Below are 24360 nucleotides of genomic sequence, written 5' to 3'. Positions count from 1 at the left end.
TATTTATATTGGCACTTGTAACCACTTTGAAAAAGAGCGGCTGCTTGAGCACAGGCCCACTGAACTTCCAGCGGTATTGCCTCTGTCCATATTGACGCGCATTGTCTGGAAGCTTAGCATGTCATTGAGGGTCAAGATGCTTCTTTAGGATGTATATACAGTACTAGCAAATTACCCGGGGAGCGGACAAGTTGAAATGTCATCCAATCTTAACTGACGGAGGAGTTAGATTACAAATAACCTTTGCACATCTACGTCCAGTGATATAAGCTTACCCCAGGTATTGATTGAAATGGAAGTGGTTTGGGGTAGTTCACTAACAAGCCCACTAATAAAATACCTCATTTCACCTTACCAATGTCAATGGGTTGAGCTGTTATGCTCGCTGATGTGCTATTTTGACCAGTGCATTACAGCTTCTGGTTGTACATTTTATATTGTTAAGGTTTACAAAACACCAGGAAGTTTGTTCGAAATAAACATGGTTTGATACATAAATGCCTTAATTGTTGTTATTACTACTGATCATTTCCTTATCATGCATCATTTTCAGCATGAATTGTATATCTGGATTGTATGTTATATAGACTCCCAGGGCAATCCATTGTGTCATCCTATCTCGTTATGTCTCATGGTGTCATCGACTCTAGTGCGTTTGCGTCACAACTATCCAGAAGTATTAAGGTAGCAGGAAGGGTTGGGCGTTTGTGGTTTCTGAGTCTGAGGGGGTTGGTGTCTGTTGACTGTTGGCAACAGGCATTTGGTCTCAGTATTTGGGTAAGTAAAGAATCCTTCCGAAACTCAAGCGAGGGAAGTCTGCTCATTAGCATATCTCGCGCACTGCTCCTTCTTGTCAAACATCGTAGTGAAATCGTAATGGAAAACGTCTGGCTTTGCGCCAGACATTGAGACTAATAAGTGAAGAACTAATAGGTAAAGAACTTCTACTTGCGCGAGACTACTGTGATAAAATTATCATTGCAGAGACTCCGATGACGTACACATTTATTTTTTACAATCAAAAATGCCCTCAAAAGACGACATGGAATGATTATTTTATTGATATTTCCTACTATATACCTTCCAATTATCACTTTATACAAATAGATCGGCGTTAGGTCAATAATAAGTGACGGTGACCCGTTATAAATGTTTCGCCAGCTTCGATTTTTTGCCGCTACGCGGCGCTTTGGGCCCACAAACTGATTTAGCGATGACAGGGTGTTTATAGGGTGGGACGAGGCCGGTCGACTGCGTCCGGAGTGTAACATCATAGACAGGACGAATAATTTTGGCCAAAGTCATACTGGATCAGTTGACATTGCATCAAACTCGCACAGTGACGATCGTTTTACAAGCCTGTTGTGAGATACGAATCGGTAAACTCCCGACACAGTGCACCAGCCCTGTCCCCCGCCCTAACACCCTATAAGACGGTATGAATAGAATGCCCCCGGGCCGGGAGTCTACTTTTTAGTGCTGGTGCAAAGATCAAGACTACATTATTTTCGGTTTCAGAACTTCCCTTGGGCCTGGGGAAAATAGGTCAGTCACAAGACCAACTTACCTAATCGAACCAACTCGTACAAAGCATGTTTGTCATCATTTGGCCCATTATGATATGAGGCCTCTGAAGTAAGAAATACCATTTGTATAGGCACCACGTGCACCATATTGGCTAGTGACCAGAAATCCGAAAGCCATTAGGACTCTTTTTTAAACAAAGTGAAAGCCAATAGGCCTAAGTGCAATGATCTCATTTTGAACCTAGGAGGCTGTTCTCTGGAAAACGAAGAACATACTCCAAATTGGCATCCACAGTTCGTTTCGATTGCTGAGTCAGCTACCCAATTAAATTGCCGAATTACGCTGACTAATTATGGTCGTATCCATGCAAGCCTAAAAGCTGGATGACAAGATGACAATTAAAGTAGACATTTTGGGCTTGATTTTAATTGCTATCAACTAACAGAATTTCGGTCGATTTTGAAATAGGAACGTACGCGATCTTTTTCTCGAGTTCCTCGAGATAACTATGACCTACCCCGGCTTTATTTCAAACGAAATATAAGTTGTTTCGTTCTTGGATTACGGAATACAGCGGAGAGAGAAGCATCCAGTGGCTTGTAATACCCCAGTAAACGGTATCTCCGAGGAGCAGTCTTCCAACATCCAGTGTCTTCCGGCGGGTGTGTCTTCGCCGCATCGGCCATCGAAATATGGAACACTAAAGAACTAGTCATTTTTCAATATTTGCTAAATGTAAAGGTCATTACCCGTTACATCTGAAGCAACACACAGACTAACTTGTATCGTATGACAATCATAATGGCCAATGCCCGGCAAGAATTGCGCGAAAGACACGCGAAGGACGGATAACTTGTAACTCACGGAGGGACAGCTAGAAAACTGTCTATTAATTAGGCTTGGACCGGGGACTTGGACATCTAAAGGTTGGCTAAATTATCGCATATCTTTATTCGTTTCCTCACAGGACAGTCAGTAGGACCAACTCCGCCAACAAGCTGACTCGGGAACCCACCCAAAATCTATTCCGTCTGGGCGCAAAATACCTGTTTGCCACTATAATTGAGATGAGCATTTCACACCAAGGAGCTCATAATTCGACTCATACTCTTGTATTGTAAACTCCCAAGGCAATCAATTCATTTGTCAACCTATCTTTTCATACATGAACAGAGAGGGACGAGGCCTGTCCACTGCGTCCGGAGCGTAGTATATTGAACCACTTGCGAGGACCATTCTGGGGGGGGGGGGGGGTACATGTATGCTAATACGTATCGCCCAAGAAAGTCTCTGGTACCGTATCGCTTCAAAGAAAATTGACTACCTGATGGCAATATTCAACATCATCATCATTATCATCTATTGGTCCTTTTGGAGGGGCTAAAGTCATTTTTCACTTGAAGACAGTCACAATCTCACAGGACACATCCTCCCCTGGGACAGTCACAGTCATCCGGCCTGGCAAAGACACCCTGCACAGATTTCAGAAATGCAGGGACAGGGATCTACAACCCAACATATCCATCAACACAGATTCTTTTGGGCAGTCATAGTATCCAGTCTCGACCTAGAAGTCACTAAAGCATCAGCAAATGATAATGCAGGACTTTTAAAACAGGGAGACTAAATCAACTTTAACACCAGGCACAAGTGCTGCCATATAGTGTAATTGTTAGAACTGAAATATCTCGCTTTTGTTCAAGGCAGTGGCACCTGGGGATTCATTAAAAAATTCCTGGCAGGGAGGCAGCTGGAGGACAGCAGCAGTGCTTATACTCCTGGACATCTCAGTAGAATTTGTTGGTTTTTGAGGCTAAATACGACCTTCTCTCCATTTTTTTGCTACTCAATGGAACAAAGTTTTGGTCTTCTAAACTGGGAACTTCCACTTTCCAACATCAGCAGGCACTTGTGAGGACTAAAACTGGGAACAGCTGTAGGATACTTTCCAATCTTACGAATTAACAGAAATAAACACAAAATGTTTTTGAAAAATGTTTTATAAATTAGAATAGATAAGGTAGTAGAAACAGGAAGGGTAGCATTCATGGAACCTAAGAATCACACCTGGGGATAGCAAGGGAAATCAAACATACAGGCAGTAATCAATTTTTCATGATATCCCTTTTTCAGGTAGAAAGTTTCAACGAGTCTTGCTTAAGGATACAAAGGTTTCTTGATATAACTGACATTGAGTTTTATGATCTGACCTACTTACACCTGAAAAGTAGGTCACATTGATCTGAGTACAGATGCCCAATAGGTGTCTACATATCAAATTTGAAGAGTCTAGGACAATTAATGACGAAACGTGCTATCTTCGCTGAAATTTTAGAGTTTGACCTCTGTGACCTTCAAAAATACGTCAAATCAAAAACTCGTATATTGTGTCATGTAGTCTCATCAGAAGTCTGGAGAGTAAAAATGTCATTGTTCTAGCTATCAGCGTTCATGAGATAGTGACAAAATATGTAAAAGATTATGCAATACTGGTGTCTTTTAAAACCTCAGGAAAGCACATCTCAATCAAAAGCATTCATACAAATTAATTATACATCTACTCTTAAGGATTTCTATACGAATTTTCTAGAAACTTGAATATTCAGTTGAGCTCAGTTTTAACTGTTTTTTGAGCTCAGTTTTAACCTTTTTTTGAGCCCAGTTTAAACTGTTTTTTGAGCTCAGTTTTAACTGTTTTTTGAGCTCAGTTTTAACTGTTTTTTGAGACCAGTTTAAACTGTTTTTTGAGCTCAGTTTTAACTGTTTTACCCGTAAGCATTACTGTAACTCAGCTATCAGAATTGGACGGTTAAAGTTTTGGAAATAAGAGGAAAGCATTGGTCCCTAGCAAAACCAGGTTGGGCAGCAGAATCTTTCAAACCTACTGAGTAAAAAGCATGCAGTAATAAATTTACTGACTTAACTTACAGTAACATTTTAGGAAACCGGTCAAAAAACGCTTATAAATACATTTGTCAAACATTCTGTAGTATTCTTTTACATAACATTTTATTCATTGAGCCCGAAATGAAATAAATTATCTTATTTCTTTTTCCTTGCTGTATTCATTGAAGTGTTTACAGACACATACAATTTAGTTCAAGTATCAAAAACATCATGTATGTAGGAGTTTCAAATGGTTTTGAGAAATAAAAATACAACAGATTGAGATCAGATCTCAGTGGAATAGTACTGGCACTACCCTGGTGGCATTTCAATGAAGAATCGTCCCATTCACAATGAATAAAATATATTGTGCATACAATACTTAAAATATTCTACACCAAACTTATCAATCACATGGCTCGGCCGTGATCACAATCAGACTACCACTACTAGGTACATTTGTATGCCCAACTGAAGGAATAGAACTTCCAATAAAAAAGCCTATAAAAAGACATATTATGTCCCAAGTTAAAAATGGACACTCTTCTTGGCACATTTCTTTCATAGTACTAAAGCACTTATAAGTAGGCCTTAAATGTATTTGCAATCAAAATACTTCAACTTTCAACCATATCCCACATGGCACATTTTATCATCCAGGCCCAACATGGGTACTGCCTCAAACATGTTTGAGGTCCATTTTGTAAGTTATGGACAGATCTCATTACAGCATATTTCCATAACATTCAGAAGTATAAAAAAGACCCTATGACCATGGCCATGATGCACTCCAGGACTTTTTTTATATTTCACGAACAATAAGTGACAGGCTAAGTTTCATGTGTGCAGTGTCAGTTTTAATCCCTGGGTTTCATTCCAAAATCAAACCTTAGATCTTCTTTGGAAGTTTTCCCTTCTGTATCCTCTTCAAAGCCTCGATTTCAAATGGTGAGGCATTGAACGGAGCACAAATTAACTGTTCAATGTGGAGACACCTGAAAAAGTCGCCATCAACCATGTTTTCTTCCAGTAACGCAGCGATCCGCACCTGACCAGCCTCCCGTACAAAATTGGCGACTTCTACCACAGAATAATCTGCAATACATTTTTTCGAAACTGCACAGGACAATGCAGTCGAGGATTTGCTGTTATCACCATCATTTAGCGCTGGCACCTTCGAGAAGTTTTGATTGTTTTTCCTTGGCTTGAGTATATTGTCCTGTTTTTTCAACCGACTTGATTCCAACTTTTTCAAATTTACCATTTTTAAAGTCTTCCCCTTAAATACCTTATTCACAGCCTCCTGAGGCAGGGCACCAGTAGGTGGTGGCTGGTTTACATAGTCCTGAGAACCTGGCGGAATACCGCGCCACTCTGCCACATCCTCGGGGTAGTCATATTCGTCATCATTGCTATCATCAGTATCAATACTGACTGGACAGTCTTTCTTACCCTCCTGATCAGATAGATTGCACTGGTTGTTTAGCACTGGGGTACCTGCATCACCAATGTTAGAGTTAGACCTTTGAAAAAGGTTTCCAAACTTTTTGGCCACTTTAAATGTCACATTGTGATACTTATTTCCTCTATTTTTGTCACCCCTGTCAAATTTGGGTTCAGGTCGGTCTATGATGGATACCAGTGGAGGACTTGGTTGACAATGTAGGGCAGGCAAGGTGGCTGCTCTTGTTTTCCTCAAGATTGGTTTTGGTGGCAATGCCGGAGGCTCCGTTTTTGAGCTGTCCTGGAAAAAGAAATATGATGCTATGTATAAAGGGGGAGATAGGTAGAAGCTACTAACTAGGACTGTAGATTAGGTGGTCTTTGGGTGACACCTACATGTATCATGAAAATGACGTCTAGGGGTAGTTATATCTAGACTCCTTGCACTAACTTACACAATACTGCAGAAGCACCAGTGAGATCTTCATGTTTTTATATGGCCCTTCCGTGATGATGAGTAGACAGGAGCCAATTTCAGGTGCCACTAATCTCAGGAATCGAGGACCCCCAACCAACAGGCCAGGTATAGCAGTACACAAAATACATAATATAGACACTCCTTTCATAAAATGTTGGCCACCCTGCATTGACCATTTAAGGTATTTCACTGAGCCAGCAAGACTTTTCTAAAATTCAAACATTTGCGACTTTGATTAGAGTATGCTGAGTCAGCAATTTGGGAGTTTCGCACTCATACCTTTCCACTTTCTCTAATCCAGTTTCCTGCCTCATCGTAGCATGAGATGGGCCGGTCAAAGCCAGATTCTTCATCGGAATGGCTCCTTTGGTCATGTAAATCGCAAGAACTATCACTGGTAGGAAGTGCAGGAGAACGGTTACCTGAAAATGTTCACAAATGACACTGTACCAACTTGATAGGTAACTGTTTTACAAGAAGGACATGCAAACCTACACAGACGTTACATGTAACTGGGGGGTAGAGACCTACATGAACATGTACTTGAAAATGTGAGGAATGTGAGGAAAACTGAGATTAAACAATCTTTAAGACTATCGTAGTATTAAGGCCAGGGTTGACCACAGGAACTTAAAATTCTAAAGCAATTACATGTAGAACTCTTTAAAAACGATGTGAAGCAAGGATGGGAGTCGGATTTCAATTTCTAGCTAAAGTGGTGGTTTACCTATGGTCAACCCTTAACAAGAATAAATAAAGACCAGTCTTTATCAATTCTTGGTATTCTATGGTAACTAGTCTTTATCAATTCTTGGTATTCTATAGTAAGTATATGTAATGTATTTATAACACAGCGTTTATACTCATCTATGCTCATAAAAAACAACAAATAGGGCGTGTCAACACAGAATCAGCTAATGATAATAATAATTGTCATTTTTATGGAGCTTTTCCGCGGTTTAACCACGCTTAAAGCGCCCACCTCCACTCCTTAAACATGTCAATGAAATGGCCAGGGCCATTGTGCTCACCTCATGTGGAGGAAAGTGGATAAAGAGCATGGTATTGTGTCATGTAGTGTTAGGTTTGATGTAGGTCCAAGCAATTACAATTTCCCCAAAATGGCCAATTTACAGTACATTCGACCTCTGTGACCTTGAAAAGTAGGTCAAATCAAAGAAGACCCGGGTGACACATTGAATGGTTGTTAGAATTAGATGTACCTATGATATAAAATTGGTGCCAATCGGGCAAGTTATACTAGGAATAATGGCATTTTGAAGAATTTAGGATTTGGCCCCCTCCCTGGAGGCCAAACGGCAAATCAGATCGCACCAAACTTCGGTACCTGAGATCACCTGATCAAGGGGAACATGTGTACTTAATTTGTGATCAATAGTCATTGCAGTTAAGAAACGTGCCATAGTTACGGCCTGACGGCCAATTTACGCCATTTGACCTCTGTGACCTTGACAAGAAGGTCAAATTAAAAACATGTGTGACATATACTGTATGGTGGTTAGGTGTACCCATGATATCAAATTGGTGGCAATCGGGCAAGAAGTTAAGGAATAATCACATTTTTAAGGTTTTTGGATTTTGCCCCCTGGTGGTCAAGTGGTGAATCATATTGGACCAAACTTCGGTCCCTGAGATTACCTGACTAAGGGGTAAATGTGTACCAAATTTGGGATCAATAGTCATTGCAGTTTAGAAACGTGCCATCGTTACATCCTAACGGCCAATTTACACCATTTGACCTCTGTGACCTTGAAAAGGAGGTCAAATCAAAAACCCGGAGGATATATGATGCACCTTTGCTAGAAGTACCTACCATATTTTTTTCAAAATTTCCCGACTACTATTAAGGGAGATATTGCATATTTTCACTTTTAACGTTTGGCCCCCTGGTGGCCAAACCATGAAACGAATCGGACCGAAACTTGGTCTCCCAGGTGTCATTACATAAGGGTACATGTGTACCAAGTTTCAACTCAATAGCTCTAACAGTTACGAAACGTGCCCTGCTAACGGACGACGGACGACGACGACGACGACGACGACGGACGACGGACGCCACGGTATGGGATAAGCTCACCTCTGCTAAGAGGTGAGCTAAAAAGCAATGTTTTCAACCGTCTATTGAACTTTTCAAGGTCTGTCTCTGCTCGAAGGGCTTGGGGCAATATATGTCCAGTCAACTCAGAATCATCTTCAAATTCAAAAATGTCTTTCGTTACTTATGCTAAATGTATTCAATCAACAATTCCTGTGAACATGAATTCAATGAATAAAATAGATTACATTCAAGACCTGATAAGAAAAAACTCTGACTTTTTCTCACCTGAAGTCATAGTCATATTCGGCTTTGCTGGTACCAAAGGTGGACGTTTCCTTGCACTTGGAAGTCCATACACTTTATCATATGGATAGAACTGAATCTCCAACATACACACCTCCTTGCAAACCATATTTACGTCCTTGAAGTGACCCATTCCAAAGTTTGTATGACATTGTTCAATCACTTTCTTGTACGCATCAGAATATCTGTCTGAGGAACAGTCATTGAACTCGAGTTCAGAACTAACTGGAAAGTAGATCATGTCAAAGTCCGTTATTGCAGTAAGTGTTTCATCTGCAACTGCAGCTAGTGGAATGGAGATTACAACATCGTAATTCACCTCATCAAAAAGAACAATATCATTGGTTTTTAGTCCTTGTGGCATGGAAGTAAAATGAATTCGCTGTGGAAGTGGGAAGCGTTCCACAACTTCCTTCAATGTGTAACGGCATTGGTCGTCGTCAACCGTGAAATCGCCCCTAGTATCCATTTTCAGGGGAATCCTTTGATCAAGACAGGCACATATCAGGAACTTTGACGGTCCATTTCCTTCAGCCTCCATCCTGAGATCAGTCTGAAGAAGTTCGAGGACGGTCCCTTTTTTAACCGTTGGTTTTCGAGGGTGGATGGAAAAAGAGCGATTAACTTTCACAAATCTTGGAAATGTTTCTAAAAGTTCTTTTGCGGTTTTGTACACATAATCGGACTGTCTCAGCGGAAGAATCTGCACCGTGCACAACTGGTGACCCTCACCAGTCAACATCAGAGGGATGCTGTATCCACTGCCCTTTTGTTTGATAGCATCCAAGGCCACCAGCAGTGGCAACTCAGCATCGTCTGGCTGGCACTTTTTGTATTTATGAGCAATAAGCCTTGGAAAACCCTTGTGTCCTATCATCACCAACTCATCGCCAGCACTAAATGTTTCGCAGTCGCTAACCCCATAATACCCACCAGTTGACTTGACAACTCTTGGCCATTTATCCTCTAAATACATGGATCTGGGGGTGATATCTTTCTCTGAATTCCAGCAAAGACTTTCCATGTCCACCATCTTTTGAAGTTTTGTGTAGTGTAGGCCAGCTGATCCACGAGGCCTACATCCCAGATAATTGGATTTGATTGTCTTAACTTAAAAAAAAGTACAAATAAGCCTATGCATTTTACCTATCATCAACAACACCAGGAACAGCTTTCTCGTTTGTTTATAAAGTGACAAAAGCGAAAATGAAGAAGGAACTGTCACTGTGTCAGCACAACCGCGCAATGCATAAAAAAATGTAGGCTAAAATTAGAACTAATTGGTTTGACCCAGTTTCTGTTTCTGCTCGTTTATTAGCGCCGCCTATCGACAGAGTGCGTTACTGCCCTCTCCGATTCGCGAAGGTCAGTTTAGACGAAAATGGCAAACCCGAAAGTTATTTATTTCTACGATCCTGACGTAGGAAATTTTCATTATGGTAACTCAAGTCAGGTGTCAATATTCTTTTGTTGGAGTGGATTCGAGAGATTATGCTATTGTTTATCCATAGATGATACTTCAATGAGATCGCATTCTTATTTCTCTCTCAATATTCAACACGCAACCAGACCATGCATGCATGCATCCGCGCATGATGTACAGTAGGCCTAATAGTTACAGTGTATTGTTAGACTTGGAGTCGGACTAGTTACTTACTAGTTTAGAGTGTACACGAATCGGTACACTTGGCACTTGCACTGCGCAGGCTACTTGTGGTGTACAAATTACATGTAGTATTGACTTGTCTCAGGCATACTGTCGTCTGTGCTAGTCACTGTATTCACTCAGTGACCTAATTTGTGAGGTAATTCGAGTTCTATCAATAAACGCCTGGCCAAGTCCTTGATTCACAGAAGTGTCAAAGTGATAAATCACATCCCTCGACTGACCGTACATCATCATTGCTGCCATGTATTGTAAATTGTACATTTTTTACTGTGTAGTGCCATTAGTGTGTAATCGTTTGAAGAGAAAGTCATTTTTTCTGTGTTGACTGTTGACAGTTACCTTGGAATGAGTTCTCCGAATTGCCGAAACTAGGCTACCCTGGATAGTGCTTCTTGAGATATGGGAGAATGGCTGCCTAACAAGAGAAATATCCAAAATGTGCACTTGTTGGTAAATTTAAAAAAATAAACTGTGTCCATCTGGTAACATGGACAATATGTAATCATATGCACTAAATTTCGAGGTAAATTACCTGCGGGTTACTCTGTGGTGCAAGCACAAAATCAATCCATGCATATTTCACAATTTGTTCGCTTTCCATAGGACAAACCAATAGTGCATTTTTCTCTATCTTTGATGCAAATCATGCTTGAAGAACCTTATTACCAGATAAACACAGTTTTTCTAACTGTGTGAAATAAAATTTCCTTTTCCAGGACAGGCAAGCTTGGCGAACTGGAAGGCCTGATAAGATGCTTGGCAATGTGGAGTATTGATTCTCCATGGTGGTAGTGTTGTTTCAAAAGTACTGTGTGGACTGTAGTGTAACCGTTGTCTATTTTGCTTTAGGTCCTGGCCATCCCATGAAACCCCAACGTCTGACTCTCACTCACAGTCTGGTTCTTCATTATGGCCTTTATAAAAAGATGGCGGTAAGTGGAGGTACTTTAGAATGTTGGAAGTAGTACCAACACCCTCCCGAGTGTGTCGACCCTAACATGAACAGCAAATTTGAATTGTCATCAGAAAAGAGAGGAATGCTGGCCAAAGGATACCACCCTGACAACAAAGTTCTGGTGCTCTGTGGTGGAACTCTCTAGAGTAGAACAGCTGATTTCGTTTCCAAAAACAGACTGACTGTCTCGCGTGCATCTCAAATATATCCGAATGCTGAAGAAGAAGAATCAGCATCACGCTTAACAGAAGATGGAACAATATTTCGAGATTTTGTATCAGGTTGTGCATGGTCACGAATGATTACCATAGCAGAATCTATATTTTTCAACGGCGTAAAATTATTTTTCAGGTTTACAAACCGTACCGAGCTACAGCACATGACATGGCTCGATTCCACGCCGATGATTATATTGACTTCCTACAAAGAGTCTCGCCCCAGAATGTGCAAGCATTCACAAAAAGTTTGAGCATTTACAATGTGGGTGACGATTGGTAAGAAGTGTTTGAACTACTTCCCTTGAGGCACCAAGCTAAACAAGTTTTGTGTTTTAGACAGTATAAACGTGCTAACCAGATCCTATTTACACATTTAGACCTAGAAAAATGAATTCTAGTTGACATATGTGATCATCAACCGTAATTGAATAGAATACTGATCTATTTTGTTTTCATTCCAGCCCCGTGTTTGATGGCATCTTTGATTTCTGTTCGATGTATACTGGTGCTTCACTAGAGGGCGCCAATAAGCTTAATAACGGAGTAAGTATGATAAGTATTTTGTTTATGAAGGAGGCATGCTACGCCTTAAGATTAGATTGTATTTTTGAGATGGAGAGTCATAAAAAGTTAACAAAAAACACAATAGACGTTTATTGATTTGTTATGAAGGGAGTTTGGCTTATCTCCCTCAAGCATCTCAAAAGTTTGAAGTCTAAAAAATGGGAGAAAATATTTGGACCACAGTTGTTTCTATCTTTCTTCGTGTTTTAGATGTGTGACATAGCTGTGAACTGGTCCGGTGGATTGCATCACGCTAAGAAGTTTGAAGCATCTGGGTTCTGTTACGTGAATGATATTGTTATAGCCATCCTGGAATTACTCAAGTAAGTCATATATTTCAGGAGTTTCTGCTCAATATATATTTCCATACCAATTGTGTAATATTGGCATAATCTCTGTCTATTCGAAAGTGGACCTGTAGTTAGAAGTGGAGAACTGTGTGTGTCTTCTACAGTTGTCTCATATGCAGCATTGCGTCAGGCTTTGGCTTATCCGAGATTCTACCAAGCATTCAATGACTAGAAGTGTCACTTCTCCTGGATGGGATGCTGGTTATGGCAGATTAACTTTATGAATATGGAACATGGGTAGTCCTACCAAGCATTAAAACGCATGACCTTCTGCGAATGATAGAACGAAAGCATTCAAAGGAGTCCATCAAATTGGATCAATGAACATTCTGTTTCAGACACCATCCCCGAGTTCTCTACGTTGACATAGATATTCATCATGGTGACGGAGTACAGGAGGCGTTCTACCTCACAGACAGAGTTATGACACTTTCATTCCACAAGTATGGAAATTACTTTTTCCCTGGAACAGGTACGCTTGGATCTTTTCCGAAATTGTAAAGGGCTGCCATCTGAGGTTTTAGCTATCAGCCACAGATTTGAACAACGAAGCTATGAAAATGGATTGCAGGGGTTTGAGTATGAGAGACAAGTGCTTGTCAATTTAAGAAGAAATTTTATTGTCCTTAGGATTGTGTCAACAATTCCTTGACTTCATGTATGTGTCAATTGTGGACAGAGCAAGGTATCATTGCTTGCTTCAATTTGATGATTGCGTGTCGACAATTTCTTTTTCAGGTGATATGTATGAAATCGGGGCAGAAAGTGGGCGGTATTACTCGTTGAATGTCCCATTGAAAGAAGGCATAGATGATCAGAGTAAGATGATAGTTTTTCTCTGCGCAAGTGAAATCCTTGATATACCTATGCTCATAGTTAGAAGGCTCAGTTTCTTGCTCTTTAATGAAGAAACATCAGGTCTGTAGTGACTCATTGAAGTGAATAACACTTAGAAATTACATGGATTGTTATGAAAATGAAAGAAACATTGATTTCACATCTCAAAGGCACTGCAGGAAAGCGTCTGTTTGCGAATTTTGAGTTTTTGATATAATTATTCAGATGGCAGACAAAATTCGTGATCAGTTTCATCTTAACACTTAAACATTGTCTTCTTTTGCAGCATATATGAGCATATTCAAGCCAGTCATCAATAACGTGCTAGAATTCTTCAAGCCTTCCTGTATTGTCCTACAAGTAAGTTAGACTCATTCTCTGTGAGTGCTTCTCCAATCTGACCATGTTTCATGCATCTTAGTCCAATATTTGTCAATGTTATCGTCACCAGTTTCATCTTCCAAAGCCCAGTGACAGATTCGAAACAGCAAACCGTCAAAAATGAAAAAGTGAGCTGAACGGTCTGCAGTACACCGAGACTTTCAAAAAAGAAAATCAATATGTAGACTAGTAATGTATCTGAATCGATAAAAGCAATAATGTGCTTCAAAACTTGTCATGATTGATTTCCTTCCTTTCCAGTGTGGTGCTGACTCTCTTGGCTGCGACAGGCTTGGTTGCTTCAACCTATCGATAAACGGCCATGGGTAAGTTTAGGTTGACATCCAAGAAGGACATCAAATTCCCAGTCTAGTTTGGCTCAAAATCATCGTCTGTAGTATCAATTGACAAAGAGTGTTGACTCATGCCCTAGTGAAAATCAGTGCAACCTATTGGGACGCTGATACCTTTTCCAGTGACTATAACAGCAACATGACTTTGGTGTTCACACAACCATTGCTTCATTTTCAGAGAGTGTGTCAAATTTGTAAAGAACCTTGGCCTGCCGACGTTGATTTTAGGAGGAGGGGGTTACACGGTGAAAAACGTGGCAAGATGTTGGACATACGAGACCTCCATTATTGTCGATGAAGACATCAGCAATGATCTTCCTTATAATGAATATTTGGAATTCTTTGCACCTGACTTCTCTCTCCATCCAGATCTTAATGCGAAACAGGCAGAAAATCTCAACTCTAAGGCCGTAAGTTCATAATCTAATAATAAAGGTGCAAGGTGATTTTGCCCTTTGTGCAAGTTTGAGTCAGAATCATGTGTTGCATAGCAGGAACTACAAAACGATTAGCAAGTCCAGACCATAACCAGTGTGAAAACTGGGTAGTGACCTCACCTTTTCGTTGGGAATAGAAACCCACTATCTTTGGATCCCAAGACTGCCTCTCTACATGTACTACCATCGGAAGTTCATGATCCAAAAATGATAATTTTAATACATGTAGATGTAGTCAGCCTGTCTTAAAGCGTCTCAATACTTCTCTTCCAGTATCTAGACAGCATACGACAAACAATTGGTGAACACCTGAAATGCTTGGCTCATGCCCCGAGTGTCCAGATGCAGGACATCCCACAAGACCTCCTCAGCTTTGAAAATATTGAGGAACCAGACCCAGATGTCAGAAATCATGATGGCGAGATCAGTACCAGGTAAGAAGTTTTTGTTGTTGATTTTGATGGAAGAAAGGGTGAAAGGCTAATATATCATTGTCAATCTTAGAAAATGAAATTCATATGGCAGAGTGAAGTGTGAGGAGTGTATTAATCGTTGTCATCGACAACAAGTTTTAAGATTCATTTGTTTTTCTTGCAGACCCGAAGCAGCAAATGAATTTTTTGACGGTGACCGAGATAACGATAAAGAAAATGATGGCTTTTTGGACGTATGATGAAGGCAAAGAGACAATATTTCACTGTGAGGGAGATGGCTCCTAGAGCATCATGGACAGAGCATCATGGATGGCTCCTAGAGCATCATATGTCAGCTCTGGTCTCTCAAGATGTCTCAGTTGTGTGAAAATGAAATCTCTCGGGATATTCTAACCAACTGCATGAAATCATTTAAGGATAAAGGAAATCTTGAGTGGAGAAGATTCGAGTCGATTACCCTAACAGATTACAGATTGTGTCTACCTAATGTGTTCATTTTAGACTTCTATTGACAGCTATAAGCCAAACATTCTTTTCACTTTTATACAAGCTGAAAATTAAGCCTGTTTGTAGTTGTCGTGATTATGTACCAACTTTGATTTGTGAAAGTATGAATGGTTTCACTTTCTATACTTGAGGTGCCTTGTGTTGGATTGTTCAAGGTTGTTTCATTTGGGCCAACATCAGAGGCGACCCGTTTGTTACTGCATGTGGCGTCTTTTGAATTAATGAACAGTACTCTTTGCTGAGTTATGCCTTGAATAGAAAAAAATTGAATTCTAGACAGGTAGTTTAGAAACCTAAGTGACTTCACCGATTTGACCCCCTTGGCCCTGCTTATAGTCACTTAAAAGTATTGTTTTGAGCCATGAGAATAAAAGTACATGTATGAGTATAAAGTTGCCATTGGATATGTCCTTCAAATCTCTATTTTGAGATATCCATGGAAAAGATGATTGAAAAAGGGGCAACATTTGAGACAACGTGTATTAGAATCATGCATAAATTTGCATTTTTGGAAAATTGTAGGAAATTATTGAATCATGTCTACATGTAGGGTTATTATGATGCCCCTTCTACATGTATCATTTGCCAGACAGAGCATCCTCTATGAGTAATTATTTTCATTTGCAATGATGTACATGTAATTTGATAAGACTCCTTTATTTGTTTGTATATTAGTATGATAATTGCCTTGATCAGTCAGTGTACCAAAATATTAAGTTTCTTCTTTTCCTTTTAATAAATGACATTTTAGTTGACAAGTAAAATGTGTGTTGGCCTCTTCACACCGATGTCTTATCATTTTCTAAGTCAAAATGGTTACTTAGGCGGTTATACTATAGTCTCAGTTTTCTTAGTATGTTTCATATTGTTGGATGGCTGAATTGAGCCACATTCCTGTCTCCAAAGTTTTGTTAGAGAGAGAGTCGCCATAAAGACATACATGTATAATGACTGGAAGTCGAAGCCAAGACCTCGGGAGGAGACAGATATCAATGTTAATTTCAAGCATAGGTCTTACCAATGCACCACTCTGACAGCTCTGTTGTGTTTCTCCCCTTAGGAAGCAAAATTAGTGTTAGCAACTTTTTTACATGTATCGTGTACAGTCATTTTATCCGTAATGTATAAATGTTTATAAAGTAATTATAATAAAACATAGTCTCATGTCATTTTTTCAGTTGGAATAAACCGAGCCAAGATATATTTTTGATGGAGAAACTGTTGTATCTATGTTTTGGATGAGATGTCCCCAGTGATGATACATCACGGTTTAGGGATGACTCTACCACTGGATGGATTGTCCTAGGAGACGAGTCCGGAAATGAATTTTCCTTAGCAGGCAAATTGTCCAGTGATGAATTTGCCCAAGACTAATTGCCCTCAAAGCTAGCAAAATACAAAATACAACGGACGTGGTGTGACTGGGTTCCATGGTTCAGAGGAACCAATGCACACTACAGTATATGTATGGAGTTGTAGACAATTGCATGTCTTGCATGCTGTGTGGTAGAACACACGACATTGATCCTCCGGGATTTCCATATTTAGATACTGCACATGGGAATAGGGCTGGCTGGCAGACTTGTTGATGCCTTATGCTCTCTGTAGAGCTCTCTATGTTTATGTATTGCATCATTTATGGTGGTACACACATGACATTGGTCCTCTGGCATTTCAATAATGAAGATACACGAGATTCTCAGAGAAGTGGGCTGGTTGGCAGAGACACTTGGAAGCCTTACATGTATGCTCGCTATTGAGAGCTCTGGGGTTCATGATGATGAGATACATGTGAAATAGCCATGCCAATGTGCAGTGACTTCCGGCTCAGATCTGAGGATGAAAAGTGTATGAAAGTGAACTTATCATTGATCGGAGTCCAATCCTAAAATGAACAGCAAATGTTGAGTCAATATTGAAAAGAAAAAGACAAGTAAACTTAGATAATTGTTTTTTCTATCCAAAAATATATTTAGATGCAGAGTACAATCCAAGGTAACTTCAAGTTACAGAACAAAACATTTTACATGTACAGCGGTTCATCATATTTTTACATGTACTGCCTTAATAATCTTTGAACACAGCATCTGGAGCATAACGTTGGCAGGTATTGAATTATCATATCAAGGTAATTCCCAATAGAAGTTTCAAGCCAATTCAGTCCTCGTCGCTGCTCCATGCATCAGCTGTGCCTATTCTTTTAACGTAACCCGACACAGCCCTACCGGACTGAGCCTTCCGCATACTGTCCACATGATCCTTATAAACAGCTTCCATCTCTGTATTCGGAGAAAACACAAGAATATTGCGATCGTTCGCACCGGAATACAATTCCTGGTAGTCACCGTTATAAACCAAACAGTTCACTTGGTTGAAATGGCCTGTTAACGTCTGAACATGCTCTCCTGAGATCATGTTAAAAACTTCAATGTCCGCATTTTGGGGAATATAGATCAAGTCTGGATCACAAAATTCACTTATGGCAAATTGGATGCACTTTTTACTGTCATTTTGTATTTTTCCATAGTTCACGAGAAGGTTTTTCCCACCCCCTGTTTCCCATAACCGGAGGCGATGGTCTGTTCCCGTAGTTACAAGATGCAGTCCGTCTGCTGTGAATTCCAGCCCATTCACGTGTCCACTGTGAGCAGTGTTGACTGAAACAAAATGACAAAAATGTTAAGTTTTGAATGCTGATGATTAGAGGCCATCCAAAACTTGGTACATGAATCAAATATGAGCCAGCAAATCAGACATGAGCCATTTTATATAAGACTTTCTGTTAGTGTCACCTGATTGAGGAGTGGCAGAAGAGTCCCCATTATGTTGATCTAGCACCATGATGTGACCTTTTGATTTCCGAACATCCCAGAACATCACTCGGTTGTCTTCACTGCAAGAAGAGACAAAACTTGTTGAACCACTACTTCAAGTTAAATACCAAAATAGTTGTCAATGCTTACCATATTGAGCATATCAGAGAAAAACACCTCTTGGGTGTAGCTTCATGCACTGCACCCTCCTATGCTTGCTTGAAAAATGTGATTTAACACCAGAACATAAGAAGTTTGGGCTGGCAGAAAAGGTCATCATCTCAATATCTTCTGCTCCGGAGAGCAACTGCTAAGGATACACTTTGGAGGTAAGAAATGTGTTGTACACAGAGATTTTGCAACAGCAAGCCTGAGTGTTAGCAAAGAAAACATCACACAACATTAAACATTGGTTTGAAAAAAATATCAGAGCAATAACTTGAACAAAACACTTACCTTCCACTAGCTAATATGAAGTCATCCTTTGGAGACCACCGCACACAATAGACACGTCCGTTATGTCCTTTCAAGGTGTGAGTCTTTGAACCGGTCCTCAAGTCGACGAGGACGATTTTGGAATGTTGTCCACTAACTGCCACTAGGGAGTGCAGGACACTTGTGGGTGACATATCATGGCTGTAGATCAGCCAATCAAGATCCAGTTTCTCTGCTGGCTGAAATGAAATCATGTTCATGTTAAAAGGCATAATTTGTTCTGATGAGATGTCAGCGAAATCAAGAATTGAAGACTAGTCTCTGTTTCATCAATTTCCTTTTGAATTTGCATGGCAAAGGGATGTTTGGGAAGTACGGGTAGTGCGATCTCAATTGCCAAGTGCTAAAGGTTTCTGCCTTGTGAACGGAAGGTTGAAGGCTTTAACCCTAGTTTGGAAGTAATAAACAAACTTTACTTTTTTACAATTCTTCGAAAGAAATTCAACTTGCCTTCATTTGGTTTGTGTCCCAGATTTTTAAGCACTTATCTGTGCCACTTGTCACAAACATGCCAGTATCAATAGGATACCATGATACTCTACTGACACTCTTAGTATGCGCAAAACGGTGTCCACGTTTGACATTCTTTATGGACTTGTATGTCTTCTCCGGTGTTGGTGATGTGTGGTCAATGTCGAATATTGATATCTGCCCATCGGCACCTCCCGACAGCAAGCTGAAAGAAAGAAGAGCGTATTTCATTTCAATTTCAAAGCGAGTCGTTTACAATCACGTAACCTGTTTTTGCGACTCGCAAGAAGAAAGCCTTGCCCTTGGGTATGTGCGAACCGAAGGGGCAAATTCTTACATCTATTTATCAACATAACCAAGCGGCAACCAACGCCACTCGAGGACGCTTCCTTTGAAATTAAATCTTACTATCTTCTTTCCACTTGGTCTAATTGTAGGCTGTTGATGCCGGCTGTGTGATTCTGTTGAACATCTCTGTACTTGCTCAACTCGATGAGATGGGACCGAGCCGTTCGATGTGCTTTCAACAACGATCTAGGGTCACCAACACCAGATTCTCTATCATTTAATAATTGCAACATGTTGCTTCAGAAACGTTACAAGAACAGTCAAATCATGCTCTTGATCATTCAGAAAACAGTGCTTTTCACAATATTTATGACAGCATTAGCATTATTTTTGCAATGTTTTTATTTTGGGACAAGCTGTAAGCAGCCTTCAATACAAATTTAATTTCTAACCTGATTTTTTTCATTATACAGCCAAAAATATCAAAAAGTGATGAAACTGTTCGTTATGCATCAAATATTAAGCTCAATATATCAATTGTGAAGTAAATTGGCTAACTTTGTCAAAATTGTATTTACACTTATTAATCGTATCGAGTTTCAGAATTTATTGCTTAATTTACAAGATGGCTTCCAACACGCTTTCTTTCGAAGGTTGCAATTTTCTTCGCCAAAGATTGATTTTATCCACCCTATCAGGTCGTCCGGTAAAAATAAAGAAAATCAGATCAAAGGATGACAATCCAGGATTGAGAGGTAATGATTTGATGCTGAAATACAGATGTTAACCATCCAAACAACGCTGAAATGTGATAATATTCGTCACGGTTTATGCTGCCACCTGGCGGATTGTTTATATACTAACTTGGGGCGAGGCTGCTGGATTGTCTGCGGCTTGCCCGTCACTGCTTTCCATAGGTTTTAAGTCATGACACTATCTTCACCGAAATGTTCATGTGGTGTCAGTGCTAGTGTGACGCCTCTCCCTTTTAAATTTTAGCCGTCCCGAGTCCTGTCTGCAATGCATGCCGCTGGTGCCTGGCATATGTCCGTCGGTAGGATCCTGAGACTGTCCGAGTCTATGTTGACTTCTCATACTGTCCCTAGATCGAGAAAGGGTTACCAATAATATGTAAATGTTTTTTGAATAAGGATTCCTGAAGGAGCCTGAAACAACTTTGTAAGCTATGGCTTGTTTCTTTCAGATTTTGAGGCAAGTTTCATCAGGCTTCTAGACAAAATTACAAATGGCTCCAGAATAGAAATAAATGAAACTGGTAAGTTTATGAACTGGGTATCAGCATAGTTTCAGTAAACAGAGTTTTTTAACATTGCGACTGACTCTACTGATCCTTTGGCAGGGAAGGCAGGCCTGTTTTTAATGAATTACTTTTTTGTGTCAATGAAAGGTTAGGCATTGATTTTAACTTACCTGTGTAGACTTAACAGTAATTGCCATAGAAGTATGGAATGTATTCTGACCTAGCACACTTGTCTTGTCACTGCTAGTCCGCAGGGTCTGAAACACAACACTCAGTGGTTCCTATCCATTGGGCTTCATTCTGTTTCCTAAGTTTAGACTACTTATACACTGCATGGGAATGTCTCTTTTAAAAAATTGATTGAATTTCCAATCCTAACTCTTTTGTGTGATTGTATTCTAGGTACAGTTCTGTACTACCAGCCCGGTATGCTGACTGGTGGTTCTCTTGACCATGACTGCAATATACAGAGGTCTATAGGTTACTATCTGGAATTGCTGCTCTGCCTTGCACCGTTTACAAAGAAACCTGTGAAAGCTGTGCTGCGTGGTGTCACAAATGACCAGACAGATCTGTCAGTAAGTGAAATATAGAAATATTGTCTTTCACTCACGTCCTTCAGTATAAATTAGTGATTGCCACTCAAGTAGTTAAGCTTGCAGTGGTCCTGGACTCTTCATATCGGTAAGCTAATTTGGCAAGCTCCTTGATGGGATGGGAGTCCGAGCATGTACAGCAGTCACAAAGCAGGTCTGATAAAAATTCTTATGAAAAACAGAAAACTTATGTACATGTACACCATTCACGGTTGTCTATGAATTGAAATTGAAGCATGTACATGTCACACACACCAGGATGTATTCGATGGCTTTCTTGCTCGGCTTCTAATTGTGACATTTCATTTTTTGAGCGAATGAACATTGTCTGTTTATCTTTCTTCAGGTGGACTTGATCAAGGCGTCTGCTTTTCCCATCATGAAGAAATTCCTTGGTACTGATGAAGGTTTTGAACTCAAGGTAAGTGGCCCACAAAGTAGCTATTCGCAGGAGAGTACAGCATTGTAGTATATGAGCATCTTGGCTAAGTTCTCTATTAGCATTGTCTCTGCCCCATCGCTGCCAGTTCCCTAACTTTTTTTAGCTTGACAAGTTGCATCATGTTTATAATAAGTTAGCACACATGCACTACTTACTTGTATTGCCTGGTTTTCAATTCCGTTGCATAAATGATGTCATTTCTGCAGTAATAAGGCTGTGAGTTATGAAATGCTCTAGGAGGAATTTTGAAGCGAAACTAAGATATTTTTAGAACTTCTATTAACCTTTCAGATTAATCGTCGGGGTGCTGCCCCTGGTGGAGGTGGAGAGATCTTCTTCTGCTGTCCGACGCGACAGAAATTGAGACCAGTTCAGTTCAAAGACCCGGGAAAGATCAAGAGAATAAGGGGTGTAGCGTATCCTTTTTGATGAAGATGAATGACTCATACTTTTCCAAATCATTAGAGTATACATGAACCTTGCTCAAATTAAAACAGATACTCACATAATCACATCATGCATTAATTCCTTGACTAACCAAAAGATGGGCTGTTAGGGTGTCACCAGCATTTGCCAACAGAATCGTGGATGCCACCAGAAGTGTTCTTAATAAATTCCTGCCAGATATTTACATTTATACTGACCACCTCAAGGGAAGCCAGTCTGGAAAGTATGTGCAATGTTTTATTGTGTATCATCCTTGAGGCAATGTATTCCAAGCAAAGTTGTTCTTAAACTTGACCAAGTTGCAGTGCATCCAGGTGTGTCCTGGAGTCGAAATCTTGAGGGTGAAGGTTAGCCCTGATGTCAGGTACTCGTGTGTGTCACTGGTATCAGCATCATCCTCTAAACTACTTTCCAACCAAACACTGAACATGTCATTTCTCTCCCTAGGTCACCTGGTTTTGGGTTAACCTTAGTAGCAGAGACGTTAAATGGGACCTTCTTGTCAGCTGAGATGTCATCAAATCCAAATGGTAGTCCTGATGGGCCTTCCGTTCCTGAAGACGTCGGGAAACAAACTGCCAAACTGCTCTTGGAGGAAATTTACAGTGTATGTATCAAAATAGACTGCAAAAGTATTGAATTGAGTACAATTTTCCAGTTTTTTGTCGTCAAATCAAATGATTGCTGGAAATTTGGAAATGCAACCACACTACCTGGGTTTTTAAAGTGCTATTGGTTAACCAGACTTTATCTCACAAGCATGCTTTAAACTCTAAATGTGGCAATACATGTAATTCAGGGGAAAATTTTAACTGACATCGATTAATTCCACAACTTTTCTAGCGATGAAAGAACTTTTCTCTTTGCAGGGAGGTTGTGTGGATTCAAATGTCCAGAGTTTAGCGTGTTTACTCATGGCATTAGGACAGAAAGACGTCTCAAAATTGCAGATGGGAGCACTTACACCTTATACGTAAGTCTACCAGATTTCACAGTTTTTGCATGATGAGGCAAAGTCCCCAGGGACAAGTTGGTAGGTCCAGCACTTTCAAATCAAAAGCCAGGAAAGTGCTGGTATAGACAGGGTTGCAGCGACCTGCATCAATATCAAACCGTGCGATTACTGGTTCACCCAGACGAGATCTTTTTGTTGGTAACATAGCAGCGATTATAATCATAGGTCATGACGATATAAATCCCAGGTTTGCGTGGCACTTTCTCATGCTCAGTCTCCTCTTCCCTTGCAGGATGCAGTTTCTACGTCATCTAAAAGACTTTTTCCAAGTTATGTTTAAAATTGATCCGATTGTGAAAGGTGAGGACGATGAAACAAGAACTGGAGGAGAGAAACTATTATTGACCTGTGTTGGAGTTGGATATTCTAATCTGAATAAGGGATTAATATAGCATTGCTTTGGAAAATTGCAGAAAGGATTGTTATTTTAGGCCAGAACAGCAGTATCCTATGTCCTGTACTCCATCTATTTTAGAAAGTGTACAAATTGAAAACATGTTTGAATAAGAATTTGTGGTGCTGTATAAATAAATATTTTATAATGCAAAAATTAGAAATTGTGTTGATTCATCCAAGGACGTCTTTGGGAGTACTCTGTTTCTTTGAGAGATTAAATTTTATCTCCCTAACCCCCTCTTAATGACGAAAAAAGTCATATGTCTGGCATCAAGGACAAGTCTTTGAAAAGAAATTTTGGCACGGAAATGGCTCGCCCTCTTCCCCTTGATGGAAAATTTTATCTCATGTTATCAAGCACGTTTAGACGATACCTAATTCCTTGGAAACTTTGCTGCAGCAGAACCTCGTACAACATTCCCCCTCAAAACAATGAAGAGTGAATGGTGCAGTTAAAGGAAATGTATCCATCTGGGTGACAGAAAAATAGGCGGGTAGCATGTGGACATACTTTTCCATGAAATGCCTAAGACAAAAGTTTGGACTTGTTGAAGCAGATTGGATGGACCATATTGAATGCTTATCACTTCCAAGTTGTGCCTGACTTTAGAAAAGACCAATATGAACTTGCTGATATTTCAATCAGGCACTGACAATAGCTTAGAGGATTCCATTTTCGACCCAATAAGTTCACAAGCAGATCTGGCACATCTGATATATTTCGTCTCGATTGTC

General features: G+C 40.1%; 4 protein-coding genes across 7 annotated transcripts; 2 read left to right on the top strand and 2 right to left on the bottom strand.

Annotated features, from left to right (window-relative positions):
- Positions 1-3551: 3551 nt before the first annotated feature.
- LOC135487137 (uncharacterized) lies at positions 3552-9966 on the bottom strand. Its single transcript, XM_064770555.1, has 3 exons — positions 8679-9966; positions 6614-6756; positions 3552-6157 (listed from the first exon to the last, which is right to left on the bottom strand). Exons 1-3 carry the CDS (start codon positions 9727-9729, stop codon positions 5303-5305), a joined length of 2049 nt encoding a protein of 682 aa, XP_064626625.1. The 5' UTR covers positions 9730-9966; the 3' UTR covers positions 3552-5302.
- Positions 9967-10054: 88 nt separating this feature from the next.
- On the top strand, positions 10055-15353 carry LOC135486898 (histone deacetylase 3-like). 4 transcript variants are annotated; one of them, XM_064770065.1, is made up of 12 exons: positions 10055-10135; positions 11215-11297; positions 11672-11814; positions 12000-12081; positions 12313-12425; positions 12791-12924; positions 13191-13271; positions 13576-13649; positions 13932-13996; positions 14202-14433; positions 14734-14894; positions 15058-15353. In XM_064770065.1, the coding sequence occupies exons 1-12, from the start codon at positions 10078-10080 to the stop codon at positions 15131-15133; spliced, it is 1302 nt and encodes a 433-aa protein (XP_064626135.1). In that variant the 5' UTR covers positions 10055-10077; the 3' UTR covers positions 15134-15353. The 4 variants fall into 4 exon arrangements, with proteins under 4 accessions (XP_064626135.1, XP_064626137.1, XP_064626136.1 ...); XM_064770067.1 differs by lacking the exon at positions 10055-10135 and adding an exon at positions 10180-10501; XM_064770066.1 differs by lacking the exon at positions 10055-10135 and adding an exon at positions 10509-10815.
- Positions 15354-17356: 2003 nt separating this feature from the next.
- LOC135486535 (DNA excision repair protein ERCC-8-like) lies at positions 17357-19872 on the bottom strand. The gene is made up of 5 exons (XM_064769388.1): positions 19589-19872; positions 19160-19385; positions 18671-18888; positions 18194-18294; positions 17357-18058 (listed from the first exon to the last, which is right to left on the bottom strand). Exons 1-5 carry the CDS (start codon positions 19759-19761, stop codon positions 17559-17561), a joined length of 1218 nt encoding a protein of 405 aa, XP_064625458.1. The 5' UTR covers positions 19762-19872; the 3' UTR covers positions 17357-17558.
- Positions 19873-20093: 221 nt separating this feature from the next.
- LOC135486617 (RNA 3'-terminal phosphate cyclase-like protein) lies at positions 20094-23761 on the top strand. Its single transcript, XM_064769554.1, has 9 exons — positions 20094-20223; positions 20673-20744; positions 21132-21307; positions 21672-21746; positions 22059-22183; positions 22312-22437; positions 22662-22821; positions 23084-23187; positions 23462-23761. Exons 1-9 carry the CDS (start codon positions 20094-20096, stop codon positions 23619-23621), a joined length of 1128 nt encoding a protein of 375 aa, XP_064625624.1. The 3' UTR covers positions 23622-23761.
- The last annotated feature ends 599 nt before the right edge of the window (positions 23762-24360 follow it).

This window comes from Lineus longissimus, chromosome 4 (assembly GCF_910592395.1).
Source record: "Lineus longissimus chromosome 4, tnLinLong1.2, whole genome shotgun sequence".
NCBI classification, from domain to species: Eukaryota; Metazoa; Nemertea; class Pilidiophora; order Heteronemertea; family Lineidae; genus Lineus; species Lineus longissimus.
Note: the sequence above shows the minus strand (reverse complement) of the source record. Positions and strands in the feature narration are given on the sequence as shown.